The sequence below is a fragment of the Magallana gigas genome, chromosome 7 (assembly GCF_963853765.1).
Source record: "Magallana gigas chromosome 7, xbMagGiga1.1, whole genome shotgun sequence".
Taxonomy (NCBI): Eukaryota; Metazoa; Mollusca; class Bivalvia; order Ostreida; family Ostreidae; genus Magallana; species Magallana gigas.
The window spans coordinates 8807151-8825132 of NC_088859.1; the positions used below are offsets into that span (position 1 = coordinate 8807151).

The 17982-nt window shown below is 34.2% G+C and overlaps 3 protein-coding genes across 3 annotated transcripts; 2 read left to right on the top strand and 1 right to left on the bottom strand.

Moving 5' to 3' along the window:
- Positions 1 to 338: 338 nt before the first annotated feature.
- LOC105334102 (V-set and immunoglobulin domain-containing protein 1) lies at positions 339 to 2630 on the bottom strand. Its single transcript, XM_011437427.4, has 6 exons — positions 2471 to 2630; positions 1743 to 1861; positions 1425 to 1611; positions 1122 to 1301; positions 881 to 1009; positions 339 to 641 (listed from the first exon to the last, which is right to left on the bottom strand). Exons 1-6 carry the CDS (start codon positions 2508 to 2510, stop codon positions 559 to 561), a joined length of 738 nt encoding a protein of 245 aa, XP_011435729.3. The 5' UTR covers positions 2511 to 2630; the 3' UTR covers positions 339 to 558.
- Positions 2631 to 4961: 2331 nt separating this feature from the next.
- LOC136270114 (uncharacterized) lies at positions 4962 to 6760 on the top strand. The gene is made up of 3 exons (XM_066066654.1): positions 4962 to 5165; positions 5789 to 6074; positions 6453 to 6760. Exons 1-3 carry the CDS (start codon positions 5025 to 5027, stop codon positions 6743 to 6745), a joined length of 720 nt encoding a protein of 239 aa, XP_065922726.1. The 5' UTR covers positions 4962 to 5024; the 3' UTR covers positions 6746 to 6760.
- A 97-nt stretch (positions 6761 to 6857) lies between these two features.
- On the top strand, positions 6858 to 16336 carry LOC105334109 (general transcription factor 3C polypeptide 3). The gene is made up of 24 exons (XM_034455986.2): positions 6858 to 6865; positions 7225 to 7339; positions 7563 to 7639; positions 7836 to 7950; positions 8238 to 8413; positions 8731 to 8818; positions 9048 to 9106; positions 9394 to 9506; positions 9780 to 9867; positions 9984 to 10130; positions 10479 to 10659; positions 11138 to 11166; positions 11256 to 11385; positions 11741 to 11812; positions 11951 to 12009; positions 12348 to 12452; positions 12668 to 12754; positions 12855 to 12953; positions 13201 to 13276; positions 13653 to 13777; positions 14008 to 14095; positions 14452 to 14522; positions 14762 to 14873; positions 15832 to 16336. The coding sequence occupies exons 2-23, from the start codon at positions 7261 to 7263 to the stop codon at positions 14870 to 14872; spliced, it is 2175 nt and encodes a 724-aa protein (XP_034311877.2). The 5' UTR covers positions 6858 to 6865; positions 7225 to 7260; the 3' UTR covers position 14873; positions 15832 to 16336.
- Positions 16337 to 17982: the final 1646 nt, after the last annotated feature.

Here is a 17982-nt window from a genome sequence, read left to right on the forward strand (position 1 = left end):
TTATTTCTTTTCTCTCTGTGACTTAGTTTCTTCTTTCGTGGACAATCCGTGTCGCTGTATTTCACATAAAACTGTCACGTGTTTTTCTACGTTGCTCCCAGATGGGTTACTTCTTACTGAATCTTACATGCTCAGTCTGTTTATACAGTGAGGGGCATGATCACGATGTTAGCAGCACGGGTGGAAACAAAAACACGGAACGAACTTTTTTTTACACAAGAAAAAAGTGTAGGCTCCGTATACCTCGCTTTCAGCTTAACATATAACATTCTAGTTAGACAATCTAGACTACAGCACATGAAAAATAAAATTTGACGCTCAAAATTTCCGCTCAAATCGTGATCATGCCCCATTGGCAAAACAATGATAGGCCGACATAATAACAGAATTCTCTATGTTTGTGTACATGTATTTATGTTCAGTCCAGTAATTTGATGTCCACATCGGAAACTCCAGAGAGAAGAGACGAAACGCGAAATGGGGGTGTCCAAGGGATCGAACAACGGCTTCAAGAGAGGAGTATCGTAGATGTCCATGTCGTCTCTAGATTTTTCTAGATCACTGGAAACTCTTCAGTGCCAAACTACAAGCCACGAACAGAGCGGCTAGCAGTCCCTGGGCCTTCAGAGCGGGACCTCCATCTGGAAAGATAAATACATGTTTAGAATATATACATAGATCGTGTTCATTTCTGTCCACTAGGGCATTGTTTTATTCACTACATTTAGTCTTAATAAATTGGTTACCACTTAACGACTATTGTTGTTTAAACATATTGTTTAATTTGATCGACAAAGTAAAGGACTATTCTTTGTTGAAATGCATTACTTTTCAAATCAACACAGACATACGTATGGGAGAATTGTTAAAGCTTGCTTACTGAGCTGGATGTTGAGGGTGTATTCCATGGCTCTCTCGTAGCCGTCATAAGCGGCCTCGCATCTGATTTCTTGGTGCTGGTCCAAGCCTGTTAGAGCCATAGCCATCGTGCTCATTGCGTCTCCGTAACCTGCAATTAACAGCACATTGCTATTAGACCAATTAACCACTATCTTTTAATCAAAGATTAGAAAGGTGAAATATTGAGACTATGAATTAGTTTATGCATGTCGTAGTCTTACCACTGGATCTGACGTTAGTTGTGTAGTAGTAAGCGTTCTGTGTGAGTTCCATCTGATTTACGCCCTTGAACCACTTCAGGTAGGGTGGGGGGTTAGCGTAGGTGGCTTTACAGGTGATGTTCACCACTCTACCGGCATATGGTGGGTTCTCCCAGTACACAGAAACGTTGTTTGGAAGAACTAATGAATGAAAAGATAAAGACTTCAACGTAGAAATACAAAATACAATTAGTATATCAAGAATTAACAGTTTGATTATTGTTTTTAATAGAATGCATTTTGAAATCTGAAGAGAATGCCTACCGACTGGGGTGAAGGAAATTTCCCGGGTGGTGGACCCGATGCTGCATTGGTATAGTCCCTCATCAGACGAGGCCACATTGTTGATAGTCAGGTTAGCCGTGCCAGATACAGCATATTTGTTCTGGGTAGATGACAAAATGTTGGTGCCGAACGTCAAAGAGTCGTAGCCACTTCCCGAAGACTGTTTCTGGAAAGTAATACAATGTACCTGACAATGAGTACTTTCAAGCCTTTGATTTCTTTTCCAAATTGAAACCGCTGGACTTGTTTATTAACAACCTACTGTTGATTGATAGATAAAGTTAACAATTAATTTACCTTTTTCCATGACACGTTGTCTGACCCAAGATTAGTAGCAATACATGCAAGTGTCCCAGTGCTTCCAATGGCAGCTGAGGTGTTGAATGGTTCAATGACAAAAGTCACCGCCTGACTCACTGCAAACACAAATAATTCCATTTCTTTAGCTCTGGCATACAGATTAACGCGTTTTAATATGAGTTTCTCTCATTTCTAGGATGTCTTTAAGAAAATAAAACGTTTTAAAGTGGTAGGGTGATTGATCTTATTGTTTGAATATATTGCAAAATTAATTGAAGAGATAGACATTGAAAATAATTTCATTCCTCGTATCTTCTAGTATATCAATCCATACAATTGATCAAAGTAAGATTTTTATTTCTTTGTATGATATTTTCAATGCAATTTTTTTTTTAGAAATGGGAAAAAATAATTTGCTTTCTTAATGAATATACGTATAAATATGGAATTTATTGCATAGTATATATCGATATCTAAAAAACATGTCATGGAAAGTAAGAAGAGACGAACAGTTTTAGATTTTTAAGGAATAAAAATCTCAATCAATTATAATTTTTTCAATTTTTGTAGTCATATAATTAAAATGTATTACATATACCATAAAATACATAAATTCGAAAATATTACTCTTAAAAAATATTTTGAAATAACGAAGTTATAGTAATTTTTTAAAAGAAAATTTTAAAATATTAATTGAATGGTAAAATAATCCGACAACAACTTACATCCGACTAAACAGCAAGCGAGGATCAAATATCCAACCATGATGAGGCGTTCACTTTTTCCTTGGTGAGGAGGGGGTATCAATTCCAGGTGTCCACTCAGTCAATGGCCGAGAAACTCTGGACCCGTGAATTTATATAGATATTGTTACCGTGGAGACCGAGTCCGTCGTGCTTTTGTCTCCTAAATTGTAGGATCCATGTCCCCACTCGAATTAGAACTCGGCGCATGATGTCAGAAAGATGGCTAGTTAACATTTTTTGGATATAGTGATGCCCCTTTAATTAGCTTCTTATTTCTGTAAGCGTTGATCTTTGGTTACAAGCCGAACTGTTTGAATTGAGTAACAATGGTCTCGATGGCTCTAATGTAATTAGCTATGTAGAAGACAATCTGTCTATTATAGTTAGTAGTATATACTAAATATATGTATACTAAATTCATTTCATTATATTTGTTTGGTGAGATTCCATGGTGTTGTTTACTGCATATGGCCATTGATTTGTTTAGTTAAATTAATATTGTTAAATTCGTTGATACAGAGTCAACTAGACTTGTCACTAGACTTTTAAAAAGTTGGCATCCTCTTCACTCGAATTAAAAGTATCATTCCTGTATAATTATTGAAAAATTGCAAAAAAAAAAATTAGACGTAACACACCCCCCCCTTTCCCCCCAACACACACACTAAATAAAAAGTCTGAATTTTGTAAAGGTCACGTGATTTTATATGCATGAAAAACGTGTTTTTACAATTCTTAGGTGTATTTGACCCTGCCTCAAGTGTTAAGCACATACATTATTATCAGACACGTAGCATCGTTTTTGAAAGTAGGTGCATGGAAGGGGGGGGGGGTTGCAGACTCATCAAAAATATCTTGACAAGGAAAAAAACAACTATGAACTTCCCAAAATCAAGAAATGTCTAATCCGTTGCAGCCCCTCCCCCAGATGCTACGTCCCTGATCATAAAATTCATTATAAATATGTTACCTGCATATAAAACGTATAATCAATACGAGTAGGCCCACGCAGTTGTATCAGCACAGGGGTTTGATCCCAATCATAAATCTCCGTTATTCATGTCTCAATTTATTTTAGAAGATACACATTTTTCTATATCCGATCTTAAAGCAATCTTATTGGTCCTTATTAGGTAACTTAATTATCAATTATTATCTTAAATATATTAAAATATAAACTGCATCTTAATTTTGGTATTAAATGTAAGTTGACACAATATAAAGTACTCGATTCTAGGATTCAAGCGGATGCCCGATGTTAAAAGTATCTATATATTTCACATTGTATATATACATATAGTTGTTTTTTTCCTTGTCAAGATATTTGTGATGAGTATAATATATATATACTCGTAATGAGATTATCCCCTGTATTATCATAATTCAATTTCAATTTCAATTTCTTTATTTACCAATTAAGGGCCCTCAAGGGGCAACATGAAGATTGTACATACAACATCCAATGTACATAAAACATTCAAAAGAGTTGGATGATTGAAAGAGCTAGGACAGACATGAACATTTAATTAGTATATATATGTATGTTTCTACACACTCAATACAGTGTCTTCTGTATATTTATGTTAAACACCATACATAAATATGTCAAAATACAAATGTACATACAAATTTGAAATAGTTTATCATATGATTGAAAAGTTAAAAACCAATACTGATTTGACTAGGAAATACAAATTAAGGCAATGCCTTTTGTAAAAATTTACCAAGAGAGTTTAATATATCTAATTCTTCACAGTTTAAAATCCAAAATAATTTTTGTTTATCTTGCAAACTAGTATCATATTATTAAAAGAAATATTTTTAACGTCAGGCGCCTTGCCCATGGGGTAATTAAAAATTCAATTCATTTTATTGATAATTACCATGTCGGCATACAGTCATGAATATGAGTTACATGTATTATAATGAAACAAAACATCAAACATAAGCATGCAAAAGCTAAACATTAACTACATGTAAAAATACCAGGGACGTATATATACTTCCCTGCTAATACATCTACAATGGACAAAACAGTGTGTGGACAAAGCTAAGGCTAGTGCAAAAATTATTGGTATTCATAACTGAATTGTATAAAGGTTCATCTTTGACTTTCCAGTCAAACAGACAGTACTGTATTAATTCTCCGGTTCTGAAAACAGTAAAAAAGCAGATCGAGACATATACATATATACGTGAATCAATAACATGTGACAGAAATACGTCCCTGAAAAAAAGTAAAAAAAAAAATATATATCATCAACTGAAGAAAAAAACCAGTCAATTTGGAAACTTAATTAAAAAAACCCATCTATTTGTCTGTTAGTGCTGGGTCGTGGTCATGGAGAATGTGCTTGATTGATTAACTATGCACACGGATATTCACGCACCCCCCCCCCCCCCCCCCCGGCCAAAAAAATGTATCGAACGTACCAACGTACGAGTTACTAAATACGCAACTCATTCGTATACTTTTGAGAATTATCCTTTAAAGTGATCAAATTTGAAGTGAATTCCGAAAGTAACTTTGAAAATGGAGGGTAAAGATGAAAACAACGTTGGACATCCAACATTAAACTCCCAAATTGACGAACAAACTACAACGACGTATGCTATAATAGAAGACGCTGGACAAGTAATTGAGGGATCTCTAGCAGATGCAGTTCAAGAAGCGGTAGGGTCCTTTCCTTTTCATGAATTTCATTTTCGTAGTTTGATTATGGGCTTGATCACTGCACATGCCTTTGAATTTCTATCAATAAGCCGCTAAATGTAGGAGAAGAGAAAGATATATATCCTATCTATATAAAAAGTGTATTTATATATAGATAGGGTATATATCTTTCTCTTCCCCTACATTTAGAGGCTTATTGATAGAAATTCAGAGGCCTATAGCTGTGATCACTGCATGATATTGCTAAATGCCATGCTTATCGTTAGAAGATTGTGATTCGTTTTAATCAGACTAAGGGAAATTTATTAAAGTTGAACACTAGGATAGTCACTTACATTGAAGTTTAAGATGTGTTTATGTGTGGAGACCTCGTTTGTGTGTGTGAAAAAATTCCACTAGAATTTTCTTAGTTCTCATTCAGCAGCACTTATAACACTGTTTGAATCTCTCGTTGTAAACCCTCAATAACACACACGAGGTGCTTAGAGAATTTGTAAATAAAGTGGAGACAAAAATTAAATGAAAAGCATAAACAAAGAATATATGTTTATCAAGTTAATTACTTTAAACATTTGAATTAATATGGGAAGTTCAGTCCAATATCTTTTAAATCTGTTTTCTAGAGTGTTCAGTATTTTGAGGTATCGACTGATCAACTAGCCAACTTGGGGCTGCTGGCCACAGTCTCCTCAGATGAATTTCACAGCTTTAGTGTGGGCACTGAACAGGGACCCTCGGGATTCCAGCTGGTGCAGGCAGAGGAAGGTGGACAGGGGCCCTCAGGATTCCAACTGGTGCAGGCAGAGGAAGGGGGACAGGGACCCTCGGGATTCCAACTGGTGCAGGCAGAGGAAGGGGGACAGGGTGTGAAGATGCCAGGGATAGAACCAACTCTTCAGTACCTGACAGGTTGTAGAATGATACCTATAACCTTACACATTCAAGCGCCTATTCTTGCTTACTTGTTTTAAAGTGAAAAGTTTACAGTGATTTACTGTTTTTAAATTGAACGAACTTTTGGTTTTTTGTTTTGTGAATAGATACCACTCTTTATTCATTAACTTGTAAGTTTAACAGAGCAGTTCTTAGAAAAACTTGCAAGTAACAGGTAGTTTCTTTTTATGATTATTGTTGTTCCTTTATTTTGTTTTTCCTGTCTTTATATAATTAAAATACTTTTGATATAGGAAACATAACTAATGAATCTGTAAAAATTGTTAAAACAGATGGAAATAAAATTTGCCCTTTACACCATAAAGAGAATTGAAAATGATTTTTAATTTTCAGGAAAAATAAGTTTCACAGAGTTCAGTCAGCTGATGGACACAGATGATTCTGAGCAGGTTGTTGACATTGACAATGTGGCCCAGACAATACATGTGACAGATGTCATCATGCCAACAGAGGAGACGATTGTAGAGGAGGAAGAGGACGAGGAGGGGGCGGATGATGGAGGCGGCCAATCAGAGGACATGGAAGCAAATGAGAAATCTCCCAGAAAGAGGATGCGTGAGTACATTGTGGAATTGGTAAAATTTGTAATAAGTTTCTATGATTTTGTTGTTACCCCTCACTCATGAAATACTTAAAATTACATCATCAATTGAATATGAAATCAAATCAAATCTCTGTATACAAATGTAAGTAATTTTATATACATATTATACCAATATTTTTTCTTTGCAGGTAAAAAGAAAAAGGTATGTATCCTCAGTAATTTAGACTAAAATAGTTTTTGATGGAAATACAGAATTTGATAAATATACATGTATATCTTTATTATACCTCTGTTTCGGGACAATAAACTCATTGCCAGTAAATAGGTATACTGTAGAAGCACATATATTCGTTAGGTCCAAATTTCGTTTGTTTTTGAACCAAATAAAATTTCGTTGGCATTTAATTTCATCATATCGTATTCTCTTTGTATTCATTAATACATTGGCTAAAAATTCATCATGGATTTAATTTTCGTTGTTTTTTACTGCCAACGAAAATAACGAAATTAAATTTTGTTTGATATCGGTATTCTTTACTTTAGTTTTTGCTTTTCTGGTAGAAATACAGCGATTTACCCATACATCTAGAGGGACTGATGGGAGAAGCTAATATCAAGTTTGCTCAAGGAGATCATGAAAAGGCCATATCAATATGCATGGATATCATCAAGATGGGTATAAAGGACACATTGTCTGCTGTATCTTGTTTCAAAGACATCCTCACACATAACTTAAATCAAATTCTTTACACATAAAAGTTGTGGTGCATAGATATCAAAACTCAGTATTCATACCTGTATCTTGCTCGAATCGTCCAAAACAAGACCCCTGTATTCTGTATTATTAAAAGAATTAATTTTTCTGCTCTGGTCAATATTTATTCTAACCCTGATTTCAGCTCCAGAAGCATACATGCCCTTTCAGACACTGGGCCTTATTTATGAGGACCAGGGGGACCTCAAGAAATCCCTTCAGGTGAGATGATACAGACTCTAAGTTGTGACAATCAAGATTGGTGATAGTTATACTTAAGTCATGTTATTTGTTTTGATATCATTTTACATGATAGACATGTTGTTTTTTGAAATTCCTTTATTGCCGTACCGATAAATAATTCTAATGTTGATATGTACAATATAATTTGATATATTTTATTTCTTGTTGTGTACAGTACAGTTTGATATCAGCGTACCTAAACCCAGTGGACCGTAACAGCTGGATCCGACTCGCTGAACTATGTCAGGAGCTGGGAGACAAACAACAGGCCACTCTCTGTTACACCAAAGGTAAGATATTGTAGGGAAAAAAAAAAACGCAGCAGGTTGTTATAAGCTTGTCATTTTCAGTAAAGTTCCTAAATTTATTTTTCCATTTTTGTATCTATCAGAACCTACATGAACATTGTATTATTGGTCAAGATTGATGTGTCTAATTTTTAGGCAAGTTCAATTTGTTCATGGTAATTTTGTGAATGCATGTACATTTTTGTATTTTGTTTATGGATTGTTGTTCATTGTTCAGTGGTACTGGAACAATAGAAATGTGTGCCCATTATATTTTATTAACCTTTAAGCACTACGAGCTGAGCCTCAAAATCCTCAAAACCTTGACTTATTCTGGAGCAGAAGTCATTTATATGAAGAGTTAGGGGAGAAGAAAAAGGCCCTAGAAGGCTATAAGTCCATGCTGAGGATAACTCCATCTCAAGATGGCGAGCGATACATGGAGATTGCTAGAACAATCACCAAGGTAACCAACAGCCAATAAGGAGCTCTGATTGGTTAACGTTGTAATTTTATGTGTCAACTTTCAAAATAAGAAATACCGGTAAATAATAATCGACTTTTATTTATGATGACGAATCACTTACATTAATTAAATGTTGGCTTTGCAGCATAAAAATGTATTTACATACATGTATTAACGGTAATGTGTATATCTTGCTGAGTATGGTTGATTTATGCTATGATTTTACTTTTCTATGTTTTATCTCACAAAAACATTGAAGAAATGAGGCTTTGATATGATGAATATTCACATACATATGTCTAGTGTTGGTTTTGCAGCATTACTATGAAGAAGATGATAAAGTGTCTGCCATGGAAACCATGAGAAATGCATTTGAGGCAAATTCTGAAAATGTGACAGCTGAAGGTTTAAATTTATAATTGAATGTTTGTTAATTGATCAAAGTACAGTACAAAACAGGTTTTGTTAAAAAAATCCATGCAATCTTTAATATAAAAGCTAGAAAACATGACAAGTTATTGGTATTTTTTTGATTGTTATTTTAAGCAAATTGATGTATGCTAGAGATTTATGTGTAATGCATTCACTGAATGTGTTTACTATAGTTTCAATAACATAATATATTTTTTTTCAGATGTGAATTTATTCATGGAACTGTTAATGACTCAAAGACAGTTTCTGCAAGCCATTGAGGTAAATTGAATTGAAATTAGCATGAAGTATAATGAATACAATGTGCACACATTAAAATGAAAAAAATAATTTCTTAAAGTTTAAAAATAATTTTTATATGAAACTATGATTGAAGTTACAGTAATTGATGTTATGTTTGAAATTCACACATGGTTAATATGTATATAGTATTTCCATCCTCTACATTGTCTTGCATTATGTGGTATATAGTACATGTATTGCAATGCCTGCATTTCTAATTAATGTACATATAACACATATATTTTGTTTTTTTAACCTCTCTTCAGGTGCTGGTGAATCACTGTGGGGTTGTATTTCAATTAAATGTCAACAGAGAATGGAGCAAAGCTGTACCCATAGGCATCTCCCTCATAGAAAATGGTGCCGTCAAAATCAGCTCGTAAGAAACATACCTGTATATAAATCATTAAGTTAGACATTTTGAATATCAGAAGTTAGTATCGTAGATACCTTAACTGTAGAACACAAGCCTCAGTGACCATAGACTAATGGTCAGTATCATATAGTTGCCTATTTTATCCCAATTTGACACTTAATGTTTTGTGCTCTCAAGATGATACATGTACAAGGACATTTATTTGTACATTACGTGTCGGTACATGTTAATATGTGTTTTCCTGTGTGGAGCTTTGTAAATACAATTGTTTTATAGTGTTGCCATACCAGAAATCCTTCCCATTGACTTGAGGGTGAAACTTGGAATATGCCTGATACAGAACAAACTCTTTACTATTGCACAGGTAACAGAAAACAAGCAGGCTTCAAGTTAAATACAGATATCAATTAATAATTAAACTTGTATTGCTCACTTCTCTATAACCGTAGAAATGCATGCCAGTTAAATTTTCTGTTGTAGGTTGTCATAAATCAACTGTTTCAAGAGAGTGTGGAAGATGTTGGTGATTTATATTTGGATGTAGCGGAGGCATACATGGACCAGAGATGTTTTGTTGACGCAAAGCCAATCCTGAAGAAACTTGTCAACTCAGAGAATTACAACTTGGTATTTCTGACAGTCTTATTGAAAAATATATGTCAATTGCATAAATAAATCTGTTGCAAAGGTTACAGTTTCATTCATAAACACAGCAACAGTAGAAATACATTTATGTAAGGCCCCATAAAGCAAAGTTTCAAACCTTGTTATATTTAGATCAGTATAAAAAAAGAATGACATATCAAGGGATTTAAGATATTAAGATAAAAAAACATTTTGAAGAGATTATTAATGAACTCCATTATATTCATGTTATTCGAGATATTGTGTGTTTGTGTTATCAAACATGAACTGTATGTCATTTGAAATTTACATGTACTGGTACATGTCTTAGTAATGGCAGTAATTTTTCAGGCTGCTGTGTGGCTGAGGCTTGCGGAGTGTCTGAACTCCCTGGGGGAGGTGGAGAGAGCAGTGGATGCCTACAGCAGGGTAGTGGAGATGGCCCCCTCTCACATCGAGGCCAGGATGTCCCTGTCCACCCTGCAGTCACAGCTGGGGAAACACGAGGAGGCATTGAAAGCACTCAGCAGGGGTAAATAAAGCTGGGGGGAGGCATTCAGCAGGGGTAAATAAAGCTGGGGGTGGGAAGGGGGGCCTTCTTATAGCAAGGGAAAACCAAAAGGAAGAAGGGGTGGACAGTCAGCTGTCTAAATAGCTTTTGGCATGGGTAAAACTAAAGGGAGTAAGGGCGGTTGGGGGGGGGGGGGAGGGCAAACTCAGCTATTCTCAAAGCACTCAGCTTAGGTTATGCTACAGGGGTTGGGGATGGGATGGGGGCTGACTCAGTCATGTAACACTTAATGTGATGAAGCTTTTGTTGTGTCTGACCACTCTGACATCTGTTTCTGAAATAAAGCGATAAAAAAACATGCAATTTTCTGTTTTACTGTTGATTTTGGCATTTGTTTTTGGTTTTAGTAATATATTAGATATTTGAGGGCACCTTTCTGATAATTGATAAAACTGCCAATGCACCTCATTGTAATTTTTTGTCTTTTATATCTTTACAGATGAGTCTGATGGTTTACTCACAAAAGAGGTATATATTACGTACATTAAGAATAAACTGAAGTCCAAAACTAACAAATCTAAATGCATCCTTCCAAAAACTTGACATTTTTTCTTTAGGAGAAAACTTTGCTGCTCCAGAGATGTATGCTGTTTTATGCCCATGGTCGATTGGACGAGTTTTACCACGAATGTAAAGCCTTGTTGTTCAACATGTTCAAGGATCTAAATGACCCAGACTTCATCAAGGGTGCGTACAACTGGAATGAATAGTCACTTTGATGATTGAACAATATTTTGATTTGATCTGAAAAGTGCACCTTTATATGCTATAATATACAAGCATATTCCAAATTATATGAAGAATGTTAGTTTTCATTTACATGTACATTTCTTGACTTAAATGCACTGATAAGAAATAATTCACTCTTTTGCAATTTACAGTAGTAGTTTCATGCAATAAAATAATGAATTTTTACTATTGAAAATAACACAAGAATTTTGACTTTCACAAACATTAAACACAGCATTAACTATATGATGTATATTCATAGTTCGTTACCAATTGAAATACATGCATATGTATTGTTTTCTATGAATTTCAGCTGTATATTGCTGTAGATCTAATAAAACTAGGAGAGAAATGCTGCAGGACCATTTTAAACCTGGCTATAAAGGTATGATTAGAACTCAATTGAGGAATATCAATAGAGTTGTATTAGGACTAAAGATAATATTGAATGCACTAGAACATTGCTGTTTTACTGAATATCTTCATAGAAATAGAATTTTTTAAGTTTTTTTTTTTCTTTTAGTTGGAGATTCATCAAAGTCTGACATTCCAGTTGATGACTTATGGGATTTGTTTGTTAAGGTAAAACAGTGCATATTTTTTTTGCAAAATTGGGAAGCTTTGGTTTCAATATGTCATAATACAATGTAATAGATGTATCTCTTTACATGGTCAATAATTTACGAAATTTTATGCCCTATTTAGTATTCACCGTGGTAAAAAAAAAACTTTTTTAAGTACCGGTATTCATTGTTCAAAAGCGATGTTTCAAATTTTTGGAAATAATTTGAAACATAAACATTGGGAAATATAAAAGACTTTTGCATTTTATTATTGTTAAGGTTCAGTACTAGTTATCAGTACTGTGAATGATTTGTATAAAATGTGTCAGCATAAAAACAATTTCTGTACATTTATAGCTGTGTGAATTGTTGTTAAACAACAAGAAATATGACGATTTACTAGAAGTGACGGCCCTTAGTATGTCCTGTCCCTACTTCATGCTAGAGCCAAGGAAAGTCAAGGTAAATAAAATTGAAAAAATTACAGAAGATGTCATATCATTGAAATTAAACAATATTTTTTATGAATTATTGAATTGTTATATGTTATATTTCTGTACAAATGACATATGAGAAAGTACAGGTCTTGGACTTAGCTTTATGAAAATATTATGTGTTTTTTAAAGTCTTTATCTAAAAACTTTTGTCTTCAACATTTTATACTGTTGACTTTTAAGCAAGCTGAGTTTATGTGTCTGCTGGCCTGTATTCGATCAAAGAATGAACACTTTGCCTTCAGTCATATCAGAGAAATCTGTATCAAGGTATGCTTAGAAAATATACAACACTTTACAGCATATCACAGTTATTAAGTCGGCCCAAATTGTGTTGTGTCTCATTTATTTTTTATTTCAAAATTTACAGGAAGGGCACAAAAACCAAGCATGGAATTTACTGAACCAAGTATTATTGATTTCCACTGAAAACAGACATAGCAGATTTTGTCTTCGCTATCTACTAACTGTGAGTGTTAGCTGTGTTATCTGTTTAATCTGATGCCTGTAATCTGTCACAGCACAGAGAGAAATGTGGGTTTTTTTACCCCTTAGATGTTGAATTTTCAGTTTCAAATTAAAAACTAAAATGTCAACATTTTTATATACTAATAGTTATATTCATTGTGGTGTATGTTGTTGAATCAACAATTATTGCTCAAATGTAAATTAAAATGCAATTATAATATTTATTTCATTTTCTGGTTCATTTTCAGAATCCTGATCATGCTCCTGTAGAGTTACTTAATGGGCATAATGCAACCATATCCGGAACCTACAAGTATGCACTAGGTAAGAGAGAAAGTGATATCTGGAATCTAATCGTCAATATGCTTAACAGAGAGAGAGAGAGAGAGAGAGAGAGAGAGAGAGAGAGAGATTTAAGTATGCACTTGGTAAGAAAGAGTGATATCTGGAACCTACAAGTATGATCTATGTTAGAGGGAAAGTGATATCTGGAACCTACAAGTACACACTAGGCATGGGAAAAAGTGATGTCAAAAGCCTTTAAGTACATTCTAAATAAGGAAGAAAGTGTTATCTAGATTTCACAAATATGTTCATTTTAAAAGAGAAAAAAATGTTTAACCATATTTGATAGTATTTCCATTACTCATTATAAAAGCAGCATTTTGATTGCCTTGACGTAGACATTTTGTGACTGTAGGAGAGTATGTGGCAGTTCTCCGGACGTGTCCTGAGGACCCATTGGTCAATCTCTGTATAGGACTCACATTAATCCACCTGGCTGGCCAGAAGTATTCCTCTAAAAAGCATTCCCTCTTTGCTCAGGTGAGGTGCAGGTTTGATCTATATTTAAGTCTATTGATTTCATGTAGAAAATGGATGTTCGAAACAAAAAGATCATGTTTTAAGTCTTGTGATTTTGATTTACATGTTTTACATGCTTTGCAGGGACTAACCTTTATATACTGATTTCATGTAGAAAATGGATGTTTGAAACAAATTGATCATGTTTTAAGTCTTGTGATTTGTATTTACATGTATTACATGTTTTTCAGGGACTAACCTTTATAAACAACTACATGGAACTTCGAGGGGAGTGTCAAGAGATATACTACAACTTGGGTCGAGCACTGCATCAGCTGGGTATGAATTTTGAGCCATCTTTTAAAAAAACTGTTTGTTTGCCCTCTGCTGACTCAATGTTTAAACTTTAGATTGGTAGGAAGTTAATTTTTGTTTTTTATGCAATAAAAAGATCTGCAAACAAGCAAAAACTTTGGTCAGATTGTTATTGATAAATCTTGAGTCAGAGTTTTCTCAACAAATTGTCAGTTGGTACTTTTTGTAAGTCTGTCAAGATACTGCAAACTATCTATTTTCAAAAGGTGGCCTTTGATTTAATTAATTCTCACAGTTTAATTAGTTTAATTTATGTCTTTCTTTTATATAACAATAGTGCAGTTTTTGATGATCATTGATGGTGTTGTAATTGTCTGTAGGGCTGACCTATGCTGCCATCCATTACTACAAAAAAGGCCTGACATTTCCTCCAATCATCGAGGATGGAGAGGTCAGTATCTGCTATTGCTTTGTATATCAAATTAACACAGTGCAACTTGATTAAAATATTTCGTTTGCAGGAAAGAGGAATAGATTTTTGGGGCATGGTAAACTGCTTTATTGGTGAAAAAACACTTGCCAGTAATAACATTTTACAAATTGACATATCCTTTAGACCTCACACGATTAAGATTCCTTTGAGATAATTAAAGTACATGTAAACTTACTAGTAAATCATTTTCCCATTAGAATCGGTTTGACCTGACGCACCAGTTGGCTTACAATCTGATGATTATCTACAAGTCCAGCGGCTCCGATGCCCTAGCCAGACATATCATGAATCGATACTTGGTCATCTGAGGTAAAATGGACTCTTTTGCTAATGCCAATTTCTTTCTTTTTTTGGTATTTTTTAAAGATATAATATTTACATTCAGTGTATATTTCCCCTTATATTTAGTGTGGAAATCTGAGATGTTCAATTTCCCTTGAATCCACTTAGCCAATACATGTGCAATGAGCACAAATATAAACGTCATCACACGTTTTGAATTATTGTAAGATTAAATGAAACGTTCAAACTTTCATAACTAACTTGATATGTACCAAGGGAAAATAATCGTTAAATCAAATCTATTCATCAGTAGAAAAAATTTTCGACAAAGTTTCAGACGCTATATTTATAGTTGGGGAAGCGAACTAAATAACATGTTAATATGGCTGTTCCATGTATGTTTCATATCCCTGATTAAGAGCTTATATAATGGCTTTAAAGCAATGTCACACAAATATTTTATACAAATAGACATCAGTATGATTATAAATATAAGCATTGAATGCCTATAACACACCAAGCGGTGCAGACAAATTGAATACTGCACATTAGCGTGGTATGATAATTTGTCTGCACCGCTTGTTGTGATATAGGGCCAACAACATACATAGATAAGCATTCAATGCATAAATGAAGAATTTCCTGTAGCGGTAATCAAAATTTATTTATATTTCTGCTTGGTCTTTTGAGAATATAGTATCGCTGGAAGATTTTCTGAGGTCTAATAGTCTACATGTATATCATGAAGCTCTTTGAAATAATAATTTCAACCAATATCATGATTAAATTCAAGCAAACACACTTGTTAAGTTTTAATTATTTTCCAAGAAAATGAAGTACATGTACTAAAATATTCCTGTATAACTAGTGTATACATGAAAAAAAATAAATAGATTTAATATTTAGTCCACTATTATTGAATTGTAGTATTTTTTTGTAAATACACAGTGTAGTACATCTTATAACTTGTTTTGTTTCTTCTTAGGAAACCAACGACTGTTTTGAAAGAGAAGTTACCCACTGTAGTCAGTCTGTTTTGACTTGACTTAAAAAACTTACAGCATAGATGTACTTACCTTAAAATTATCAGTACACTTCACATGTGGCAGGGGAAAGATATTCTATGTGAAATTGGAGTGATGGAGCAAGTTTGGTAGACATAAATTACAGGTGTCTGACAAACACACATTGGTCTAGTCAGAGACACTTAAGGATGTGCACTCACACTCTGCCAATAAGTCTGCAGGTGCTCTTATAGAGACCCCAGTGTCTATTTTACAGATTGCAGCCATAGAGTCTTGTGTCAGGGATTTAGTACCTCTGCCATACTTGGGGAATCAATACACTGCAGAATGTATGGGAAGAACAGTACACCCTGACTGAAAGAACATCTACAATGTGTGTGAAGACTTTGAAAACCTTCAGGCCATTTTTTGTTGATATTTTTTTTAATTGTATGTTTATGCCTAGAAAAGATGTTGGATCTAAAATTCTCTCATTTGTGATGATTGATTATTTAGAAATGCAGTCTTTAGACAACTAGATGGAAGTCATTAAGATGATATTACATGTATTTACTATAAGAGAGATCAACTGAAAAAAGAAAATGATCATAAATATACATTGATTTATATTCACTGATAACAACAAACGTTGACCAAAACAGATCAGATAAAAATGGTCATTACACTAAGAGCAAAAAAATAACCTGTGTACAATGTATTTGAATGCAATTTTTTGCCAAATAATCAATGGTTTTAAATATAAATACATTGACAATTATTAAACAGAAACTGTCTATATGCCTGCAAATTACAGCCTACATGTTTTCCCCTCTCCTGCCTGTAAGAAAGAGTGCGTGGTAGTGATTTTTTTGCCTAAATATTATTTTTCACAGAACCTTTGTTTATTCATCGCTGTTCCCTTGCCTTTTTCTTCTGATACCACATTAGGTCTGGGCACAATCTTGTGACTGTTATATTTGAAAGATTATTCACAAGTGGTAGCTCAGTAGCCTTATTGGTCGGTTTCGGCTGTAGAACTGTCATTTTACTTGCCATTGTCCGTCAACCTTCTTTAATGTCAATGTCGGTCGGGGGTCAGGGGGGCATGTCCTTTGAGTGAGTTGGTGGTTAATGCTCTTACTCTCAGAAACCCCCAAAATGCTTAGCAAAATGCAGCTTTAAAGAGGTGTACTTCATAAATTTTGTCGTACCTGGAGTAACACTACTAGTATGGCACGCCAAATCCACAAAAATGAGATAAACATATTTCACATTTGATAAATGAAATTAAATTTATCGATTTATCGATAAACCATGTTTTGCAATTGCAAATGGTTGTTTTTCAGTATTAATTATAGTTTAACACCTCTGAAACAACAATGGTCGCTTTAACTGTGGTTTACAGATGTGAAATATAGAATTTATAGATTATCATATTTAATTATATAATTTTATGTTCGTAAACTATAGTTTATCAACGTTAAATCTAGTTTATCGATCTTGAAACTATGATTAGCTCATTTTTGAGTGCCACATACACTAGCATTTACAAAGTAATAGGGGCTCGTCTCGGAGTCCGTGGAGTCAGAGACATAAAGTTATTTAGTCTCTGGTAGGGTTTATGTGCGGATCTAAAGTGGGTTCCAGCGGGTTTGTAGCCCCCCTCCCCCCCCCCCCCCCCGAAAATTAAACTTCTTAATTTTGCATAGTAAAATTACCGAAATATAATTACCGAAAATATGTCTATGACCCCCTCCCCCATTTAAGGAAAATTAAAGATCTTTCGCCCCCCCTTTCCGGAATTTTTTTTGGCGCATGGTGTTATAAATGTGACGATAAAGAATTTCAACTTGATTTTAAATTAGACATTATTTGTGTTTATTTAAAATCTTTACTTCAGGCCAATATATATCGATTTGAGTTCATCACGGTACCATGTCGAGCGTATTTTGTATTTGTTTGTCACATTCTCAGCTAGTGTCGAAACACGCGCCAAGTCTAAAAGTCTCCGTATCTATCAGCATGCATGCAATGTAAAAAAGTTTTCTTGTGAACATCATAACCAACTTGGAAGAGAACATGATGGAAAGCGAATATTTTCCTCACTATGACTGGTATGTGTGATGCGCTAT